Below are 10,363 nucleotides of genomic sequence, written 5' to 3'. Positions count from 1 at the left end.
AACAATAAAATTCCTTGAATAAATTTGGCTCAAAAAGCCACTGTTGTGACTTTCAGTCCTGTTACTCACATAAGTCACATTCAGCTCAGGAAGCTCATGCAAATAAACATTTTGAGTACTTTAATTTGTGTATTTTTAGGTTTTGAGATGAAAAACAATGAGTTTATTTAGAGCACTGGCCCGCAGCAAATCTTTTAACGGCCTGCAGCACATTCCAAAACACTTTGACAGAAAACACAAAGAGGAATAAAAGAGATGAATTGGTGTAAATAACGGGAAGAAGTCGAAATGTTGACAGTAAAAACTGGAGATGCGTGGATGTTTTTTTCCCCAAGCCAATACCGATACTAATACCGATAACTTCCTACTTCTTAAGAACGATACCAATAACTAAGTTATTTATACATGTTATTCTTTAAATGTAAATTGAAATATAATTTTTACCTTTCTTTGTAGCTGGCTTTAGGGCAGCTTCTTTAGTACAGCCAAACATCGTCACAGGTTTGATGTGTTGAAGCGTGATGCTTCTTCCTTCCTTGTGGAATGTTTGCAAAATGTCTTCCTGTGGAACAGAGAAGAAGTCCCAAACCATCAACGTCATGTTTCTTTGGAGTCCATGACACAAGAGCGCTTGATTTCCTCACCCTGACCCACCCACAGCACAGTTCCCTTAATCTGGTCTATTTGGATTTACATTATATTGCCATAAGTGAACTGAGCATGACGTGCCATCCCATTCCTAACCCATAGGGTTCAGAATTATGTCGGTCTACCTTTTGCAGCTATTACAGCTTCAACTCTTCTGGGAAGGCTGTCCACAAAGTTGCAGAGTGTGTTTATAGGAATCTTCGACCATTCTTCCAAAAGCGCATTGGTGAGGTCACACACTGATGTTGGTCGAGAAGGCCTGGTTCTTAGTCTCCGTTCTAATTCATCCCAAAGGTGTTCTATCGGGTACAGGTCAGGACTCTGTGCAGTAGAGATGCGCGGATAGGCAATTATTTAATCCGCAACCGCATCAGAAAGTCGTCAACCATCCGCCATCCACCCGATGTAACATTTGATCAGAACCGCACCCGCCCGTTGTTATATATCTAATATAGACGATGCAAGGCATAAGTGAGGTTATAAAGCTTTTGCCTGTTAAAGAAAGGAGACTGATCCAATGCACCACAGACATTCGCGTGCCACGCTGTCACGACCCAGACGCACACCTGTGCGCAATCATATGGGAGCCGCGCTGAGCGCACCTCCAAGCGCGTCTCGCTGCCGGCGACGGCCGGGTATGGGCCCGACGCTCCAGCGCCATCCATTTTCAGGGCTAGTTGATTCGGCAGGTGGGTTGTTACACACTCCTTAGCGGGTTCCGACGTCCTGCTGTCTATATCAACCAGGGTGAGCCCCACCCCTTTCGTGAGCGCACTGCGCGCGGAGTGACCCCTGTTACGCGCCCCCGGCAACAGGGGTGGCGGGCAGGTAAGCTGCGCGGGCGGAGCGCGCGGAGTGACCCCTGTTACGAGCCCCCGGCCACGGGGGTGGCGGGCAGGTAAGCTGCTTACCTGCTGCACGTGACGCCGGCCGCGGCGAAGGCGGACGAGGCGGGGTGTCGGTGCGGTGGGCGCGGTGGTGACCCTGGACGTGCGTCGGGCCCTTCTCGCGCATCACCTCAGTTACGGCTCCCGGTGGGGCCCTCTCGGGGGAAGGGGCCTCGGTCCCGGACCCCGGCGAGGCGTCCCTTCTCCGCTCCGTAAAAGTGTCCATCTCTTTTTTCTTTTTTTTTTCTGTTGTGGCATATGCAGCAGGTGCCTGCTCGTTTTTCGTATGTGGGTAACAACATTTAACTATGTATATATATTTCCGAATTGGTTTAACTGCCACCCGCCTGAATCTATTTAAAATCTAATTTTTTTTTATTTCAACCGCCCGACCCGCGTATAAAATCAAATTTTTTTTTATTTCATCCGTCCGATCCGCGGATAATCCGCGGACTCCGCGGTTGTGCCCGCAAACCGCGCATCTCTACTGTGCAGGCTAGTCAAGTTCATCCACAACAGACTCAGTCATCCATATCTTTATAGACCTTGCTTTGTGCACTGGTGCACAGTCATGTTGAAAGAAGAAGGGGCCCGCTCCAAATTGTTCCCACAAGGTTGGGAGCATGGAATTGTCCAAAATGTTTTGGTATTCTGGAGGATTCAAAGTCCCTTTCACTGGAACTAAGGGGCCAAGCCCAACTCCTGAAAAACATCCCCACACCATAACTCCTTCTCCACCAAATTTCACACTCAGCACACAATTCAGTCCAAAATGTACCGTTCTCTTGGCAATCTTCAAACCCAGACTCGTCCATCAGATTTCCAGATGGAAAAGCAGGATTCATCACTCCAGAGAACGCGACGCACTTTACACCACTGCATCCGACGCTTTGCATTGGACTTGGTGATGTATGGCCCAGATGTAGCTCTCTGCGTACTGTACGTGGGCTAATTGGAAGGTCACATGAAGTTTGGAGGTCTGTAGCAACTGACTGTGCAGAAAGTCGGCGACCTCTTTGCACTATGCGCTTCAGCATCTGCTGACCCCTCTCTGTCAGTGTACGTGGCCTACCAGTTGGTGGCCGAGTTGCTTCTGTTCCCAAACTCTTCCGTTTTCTAATAATAAAGCAAACAGTTGACTTTGGAATAATTAGGAGCGAGGACATTTCACCATTGGATTTGTGGCACAGGTGACATCCTATGACAGTTCCACACTGGAAATCACTGAGAGCGGCCCATTCTTTCACAAAACAGTCTCTATGCCTAAGTGCTTGATTTTATATACCTGAGGCCAGGCCAAGTGATTAGGACACCTGATTCTGATCATTTGGATGGGTGGCCAAATACTTTTGGCAATATAGTGTATTTCTTTTTATGTTGACATGCAGGCCGTTTAGTTTTTGTCATTACAAAACGAATGAAATGTGAAAATGGCCCCAGCATCCTTTGATCTTTCAAAGTGGGACCCTCAGTGAGAAAAGTTACTTGGCCTTGTTTTCCTTCGATAAGATTTGAAGACATGTTGACGCCTCATGGGCATGAATGCACTTTGTAAAAACACCTGCACAGGTGCGGAGGATGCATCGTGTTTAACAAGGTTGAGTGAACTCACACTCAGGTGTCACTCCAATGTTCAGACCAAGCATCAGGTGACCCCCCCATCTTCACATGTTCCCACACTGACTCAGGCCCGAAATCAAAAAAGGTGCCGGGCCCATTGATGCCACTTCCTGAAGAGGTCTGCAAAGTCTCATTCCTGCCGGTACTCGTCACCATCGGGGGCCCCGCCATTTTGCGCGCTCGCATCTCATCCCTCATCCTGTGTGACACAAAAGACGCTGGCGACATCCTCCGCGCGACTTAAGGAGGTGAAAAGCGACTTTGCGTGCCGATTACACGGCTGGGAAGCGGACTTACACAAAAGGTCGATGAATGGGAGGTAAATGAAGCGCATCCTATTTGGGTTGTGGTGTTAAATGTGCGCCCTGGAGTTCTGCGTATTCACATTTAGACCTTTTGTTCCTGCCTCCCCTTCTATCTGCTGGGAGGAGCTACACTGTATTAGAAAATGAAGCCACTGATTGAGTCAAAAAGAGCATTTGAGGAGCATCTTTAGGTGTGAAGTGCATATTCGCGTCACTCTTTGGGAACTTTGCATGGAAGAAACCCGACATGATTGCCATCTGGAAGCACAACACAATTCCTTTCTCTCCTGCACAACAATGTGCTGCTGAGGACTTTGTCAAGGGTGTCCTCCTGACAACCACTGGACCTTTGGATTGCTCTAAAGTAGAGATGTCCGATAATATCGGACTGCCGATATCGGCCGATAAATGCTTTAAAATATAATATCGGAAATTATCTTATCGGTATCGGTTTAAAAAAGTAAAATAAATGACTTTTTAAAACGCCGCTGTACGGAGTGGTACACGAACGTAGGGAGAAGTACAGAGCACCAATAAACCTTAAAGGCCCAATCACATAATATCTACGGCTTTTCACACACACAAGTGAATGCAAGGCATACTTGATCAACAGCCATACAGGTCACACTGAGGGTGGCTGTGTAAACAACTTTAACACTGTTACAAATATGCGCCACACTGTTAACCCACACCAAACAAGAATGACAAACACATTTCGGGAGAACATCCGCACCGTAACACAACATAAACACAACAGAACAAATACCCAGAACCCCTTGCAGTACTAACTCTTCCGGGACGCTACAATATACACCCCCCGCTACCCCCCCCCACACACACACACCCCAACCCCAACCCCGCCCAACTCAACCTCCTCATGCTCTCTCAGGGAGAGCATTTTCCAAATTCCAAGCTGCTGTTTTGAGGCATGTTAAACAAAATTATGCACTTTGTGACTTCAATAATAAATATGGCAGTGCCATGTTGGCATTTTTTCCATAACTTGAGTTATGTCCTCCGGAACAAAGAGGAAAAGAACCATCCGAATTGTTTTAGGCGCAAAGTTCAAAAGCCAGCATCTGTGATGGTATGAGGGTGTATTAGTGCCCAAGGCATGGGTAACTTGAACATCTGTGAAGGCGCCATTAATGCTGAAAGGTACATACAGGTTTTGGAGCAACATATGTTGCCAAGCAACGTTATCATACCCTGCTTATTTCAGCAAGACAATGCCAAGCCACGTGTTACAACAGCGTGGCTTCATAGTAAAAGAGTGCGGGTACTAGACTGGCCTGCCTGTAGTCCAGACCTGTCTCCCATTGAAAATGTGTGGCGCAATATGAAGCGTAAAATACCACAACGGAGACTGTTGAACAAGAATGGGAAAGAGTTCCACATGAAAAACTTCAAAAATTGGTCTCCTCAGTTCCCAAATGTTTACTGAGTGTTGTTATAAGGAAAGGCCATGTGGTAAAAATGCCCCTGTGCAAACTTTTTTGCAATGTGTTGCTGTCATTAATATCTAAGTTAATGATTATATATACTGTATATAGAAAAAAAAAGTTTCTCAGTTCGAACATTAAATATCTTGTCTTTGCAGTCTATTCATATGAATATAAGTTGAAAAGGATTTGCAAATCATTGTATTCTGTTTTTATTTACGAATTACACAACGTGCCAACTTCACTGGTCTTGGGTTTAGTATACGTATATCTTGAGTACATACTGTCACACATACATTGATAGCTGTCTCCGAGCGCGTCTGACTGGCAGCTGACGAGTGACTATTTTGGGTTAGCTGTTGTATTACCGAGAGTTGCCAGTTGAAAGAGAAAAGACAAAGACAGCATCACGGGTGACGCTGGCGCGGAGGAACGGCGCACCGAGCGCAGCTCTGACGCGCGTCTGGAGCGCACATAAAAGGCCTCCAAGCGCATGGGCACACTTCAGATCCGAGGAGACGCAACAGCAGCAGCAGCAGCAGCAGCAGCAGCAGTGTTGCGCACAGACAAGCCAAGAACACCCTGGGAAAGGTAAGTTATTCACATGTGGACAGTTGGTTCTACTGAGAAGTAGTGTCCTCTGCAGTGGACATTTGGGTCATTCCTATTCCCCCCCCCCCCCCCCCCCAAATATTTATCCCTGACAAATCAGACCAAAAACAAATGTCCACTGCAGAGGACACTGGTTCTTGTATTAACATCATGAGTTGATGACCTCTCCTTTTTAGATGCATTGTAACATCATAATTATCTTCTCTCCTTTTTAGATGCATCGTAACATCATAATTATCTTCTCTCCTTTTTAGATGCATTGTAACATCGTGAGTTAATAATCTTCTCTCCTTTTAGATGCATTGTAACGGCATGAGTTAATTATCTTCTCTCCTTTTTAGATGCATTGTAACGTCATGAGTTAATTATCTTTTCTCCCCTTTAGATGCATTGTAACATCATAATTATCCTCTCTCCTTTTTAGATGTATTGTAACGTCATGAGTTAATTATCTTCTCTCCCATTTAGATGCATTGTAACGTCATGAGTTGATGATCTTCTCTCCTTATTAGATGCATTGTAACGTCATGAGTTAATGATCTTCTCTCCTTTTTAGATGCATTGTAACATCATGAGTTAATGATCTTCTCTCCTTTTTAGATAAATTCTAACATAATGAGTTGATGATCTTCTCTCCTTTTTAGATGCATTGTAACATTATAATTATCTTCTCTCCTTTTTAGATGCATTGTAACGTAATGAGTTAATTATCTTCTCTCCCATTTAGATGCATTGTAACGTCATGAGTTGATGATCTTCTCTCCCTTTTAGATGCATTGTAAGGTCATGAGTTGATGATCTTTTCTCCCTTTTAGATGCATTGCAACGTGATGAGTTGGCTGGGCACCCTGGGCTTCCTGCTGTGGGCACTGCTGTGCCTGGGCGCCCTGACAGAAGGCTACCCCATGAAACCAGAGAATCCTGGAGACGACGCCCCTGCGGAAGACCTGGCCAAGTACTACTCAGCCCTGAGACACTACATCAACCTCATCACAAGACAGAGGTAGCAAACATACTGTATAAACTCCTCTTTTTATTATTATTATTATTATTATACTGTGTTAGCCAAAGTCTAGAATATATATTGCAAGTCAATAATCGATGCTCAGCTTTTCATTTAACTACATGTAGATTATTGTGGTTTGAAAATTGTACTTCACAAATATGTACCAGTTGGATAAAGTGCTCATTATATATGCTGTAATTGCATAACATTGATACACATAATATCAATGTATTTTATCATACTTTGTTCCACTTCATATTTTGAATGTCTAAACTTCTAAAAAAAAAAGAGTAATTTCTAAAACAGGCAACATTTAAATGCAGCGATACAAATGCACCACGCTGAGATATGTTTCCAATATTTTGATGACCTTATTTCACCAGATTAATACCATGTAGGCAACATAAAAACAATATCACTTTAAAACGTGTTTCTAATATCCTCCTCAGTGCCGTCGTCCTCCACAGAGGACATTGGTGTTTTTTGTCAGTTACATATTTCAGAAAAATGTGCTCTTTTATGCAGAATACACATTTTTTATCCGACAGTTAACTAAGCTCCTGAGAAACAGCGTCCTCTGCAGTGGACATTTGTGTTTTACATAACACGGCTTTTTTTTCAAAATGTGTAAAGCCACACAAATGTCCACTGCAGTGCACGAGGGCTCTCGGGAGGATATTTACCCGAGTTAACTTACCTCCTGACAACCAGCGTCCTCTGCAGTAGACATTTGTGTCTTGCATAACAGTGTTTTTTTCCACTAATGTGTTACTCAGCACAAATGTCCACTGCAGAGGACACTGGCTCTCAGGAGGATATTCCATAGCGAACTAACTTTTTTGGGATGCAGTGTCGTCTGCAGTGGATATTTGTGTTTTTTCTGAGCTAGAAAATTTTGGGGGAAATAAACTTTTGGATGCAAAACACAAATGTCCACAGCAGAGGACACTAGTTCTCAGGTGGTCAATTCGTATTCAGGTGGTACATTTGTATTTTGCATTCTCAGGAGGATATTTTACCTACAGCTACCTAACCTCCGGAGAAGCACATTTAGGGTTAATTTTTCAGAAATGTGTAACTGCGACAAAAAAACGTCAAATGTCCACTGCAGAGGACACTGGCTCTCAGGAGGTTAGTTAACTGCAGGTAGAAAACAGGTCAAATGTCCCTCTGCTGTGTTTATTTTTTAAATGTTTTAAATTATTTCAACTATTTATTTTATCTTATTCTTCATTATTTAATTTTTAATGATATACATGTGCGTGTGTATGTATGTATGTATGTATATACTGTATATATGCGTCTGTCTGAGTGTATATATGTGTATGTGTATATATACATACATGTAATGATATATGTACATGTATGTGTGTATGTATGTATATATGGGTGTATATATGTATGTTTTTTTATTTGATTTGATTTTTTTATGTATGTATTCATTTATACTTTTTTTTTTTTTTTTTTCAACATAATATTTGACACATTTTTTTTACTGATGTCCGCTCCAGTGGACATTTGTGTTTTGCATAACAGGGCTATTTTTTTTCTTTGTAAATCCCTCCATCCATCCATTTTCTACCGCTTATTCCCTTTGGGGTCACGGGGGGCGCTGGAGCCTATCTCAGCTACAATCGGGCGGAAGGCAGGGTACACCCTGGACAAGTCGTAAATCAACAGGCTAAAATAACAGGGCTTTTTTTTTTGTGTAAATCAACAGGCTAAAATATCTTCCCACGTCTACTGCAGAGGACATCAGTATTTTGCACTCTCAGGAAGATATTTGACTTTTTGTCAGTTACAGACTTTGGAAAAATATAGCTTTTATATGCCAAAACTAATGTCCACTGCAGAGGACGCTGGTTGTCAGGTGGTTTGAATGTTAGAAACAGCTCATCAATAATAGACAAAACACCACACAGCTGTGCGTGTCAAAAGACCTGCGGTCGCCAGTCTGTAGGACGTCTATAGAGAACTTTGCTCCTGCAGGTTCATCATCCAAGGAGCAGGAAAGGAAGCATGACATCCCAACCTTGGACTCGTCCGTGCACCTGGACACACGATAAAAGAATATGCAAGGATTAAGTTGTGGTTTAAAGACAACCTTTTGTGTATTTTTCTGTCAGTCAAAAGACGCATGATGGTAAGCATGTGAGATACTCATAATCCTTGCATCTTTGTGTCCTCAGGTACGGCAAGAGGTCCAGTCCTGAGATCCTGGACACGCTGATCTCGGAGCTGTTACTGAAGGAAAGCGCAGACACCCTTCCCCAGTCGAGGTATGCGTTTAGTATCTTCTCCGTCGTTAGTGGACTCAAGCTGACCTGACCTGTACCTCCAGGTACGACCCATCATTGTGGTGATGAGTTCAAGGTCGCCAATCGGACCGCACCGTGTCTCAACGTCACCAACATCATGGCGCTTTCCTCCTCCTCCTCCTCCTCCTCCTCCTCCTCCCTCATCATCTGCTCCAGTCGTGCCGCCTCGTGACATCAGAAATATTGGGTCCACAGTCGTCTTATGTGAATGTTGCAAGTCACGCGCAGGAGGGGTGTGTCGGTTGTGTTGTATATTTGTGCAATTAAAGAAGAAGTCTTTGACAAAGTAGTAGCGGATGCAAATGTCCTGCTTGTGTCACACACACTTGTCATCAACACAAGCTCCAACAAAAGACACCACAGCGAAACTCCAAACTCTTGTTGTGTAGAAAAACTTGGGGCATGTAAACAAATTGGCACGGTGAGCCTTGCTAGCAAACATACAACAAACTGGTCATTTACATAACTGAGGCGTTCCTCAAGGCACCCCTTTCAGTCCTCTGTTAAACTTCACGAGCCCTTGTGCAACTTTAAGATTGATTATACACACGTACGCTTAGTATCCAATATGGCAGTGTTTTTCAACCACTGTGCCGTGGCACACTAGTGTCCCGTGAGATACAGTCTGGTGTGCCGTGGGAGATGATCTAATTTCACCTACTTGGGGTAAAAAATATTTTTTGCAAACCAGTAATTATAGTCTGCAAATGATGTGTTGTTGTTGAGTGTCTGTGCTGTCTAGAGCTCGACAGAGTAACTGTGTAATACTCTTCCATATCAGTAGGTGGCAGCAGGTAGCTAATTGCTTTGTAGATGTCGGGAACAGCGGAAGGCAGTGTGCAGGTAAAAAGGTATTTAATGCTTAAACAAAAACAAAAAAAAGGTAAGTGCCCCTAAGAAAAGGCATTGAAGCTTAGGGAAGGCTATGCAGAACGAAACTAAAACTGAACTGGCTACAAAGTAAACAAAAACAGAATGCTGGACGACAGCAAAGACTTACTGCGGAGCAAAGACGGCGTCCACAATGTACATCCGAACATGACATGACAATCGACAATGTCCCCACAAAGAAGGATAAAAACAAAGTAGATGGGTGAAATATCGCTCAAAGGAAGACATGAAACTGCTACAGGAAAATATAAAAAAAAAAGAGAAAAAGCCACCAAAATAGGAGCGCAAGTCAAGAACTAAAACACTACACACAGGAAAACAGCAAAAAAGTCCAAATAAGTCAGGGCGTGATGTGACGGGTGGTGACAGTACACCTACTTTGAGTCAAGAGCTATATTGATGCATGGTTGGTTATGGTTTAAAGTCATATCCAACAATTGCGACAACGACTTTTTACGGTCAACTGAGTTTCATTTTTTAATGATTTCTGCTGGTGGTGTGCCTTCGGATTTTTTCAACGCAAAAAATGTGCCTTGGCTCAAAAAAGGTTGAAAAACACTGCAATAGGGACCCGCTCATAAAAGTCTCATAATTCAGCAATCAAATTTTTTTTCCTTCTCAACGCTTATAAACA

General features: G+C 43.5%; 1 protein-coding gene across 1 annotated transcript; it reads left to right on the top strand.

The window, feature by feature from the left end:
• The first annotated feature begins 5,417 nt into the window (after positions 1-5,417).
• npy (neuropeptide Y) lies at positions 5,418-9,124 on the top strand. Its single transcript, XM_061982516.2, has 4 exons — positions 5,418-5,493; positions 6,330-6,517; positions 8,710-8,799; positions 8,862-9,124. Exons 2-4 carry the CDS (start codon positions 6,330-6,332, stop codon positions 8,881-8,883), a joined length of 300 nt encoding a protein of 99 aa, XP_061838500.1. The 5' UTR covers positions 5,418-5,493; the 3' UTR covers positions 8,884-9,124.
• The last annotated feature ends 1,239 nt before the right edge of the window (positions 9,125-10,363 follow it).

The sequence above is a fragment of the Nerophis lumbriciformis genome, linkage group LG21, assembly GCF_033978685.3.
Source record: "Nerophis lumbriciformis linkage group LG21, RoL_Nlum_v2.1, whole genome shotgun sequence".
NCBI classification, from domain to species: domain Eukaryota; kingdom Metazoa; phylum Chordata; class Actinopteri; order Syngnathiformes; family Syngnathidae; genus Nerophis; species Nerophis lumbriciformis.
This window is presented reverse-complemented; position numbering and strand designations above follow the sequence as displayed.

Excerpts from the sequence above, each read along its gene's own strand:
- npy (XM_061982516.2), top strand. The coding sequence starts at position 6,330 with ATGCATTGCAACGTGATGAGTTGGCTGGGCACCCTGGGCTTCCTGCTG. Across the intron at positions 6,518-8,709 it reads AACCTCATCACAAGACAGAG|GTACGGCAAGAGGTCCAGTC; the intron begins GTAGCAAACATA and ends TTGTGTCCTCAG. Across the intron at positions 8,800-8,861 it reads GACACCCTTCCCCAGTCGAG|GTACGACCCATCATTGTGGT; the intron begins GTATGCGTTTAG and ends CTGTACCTCCAG.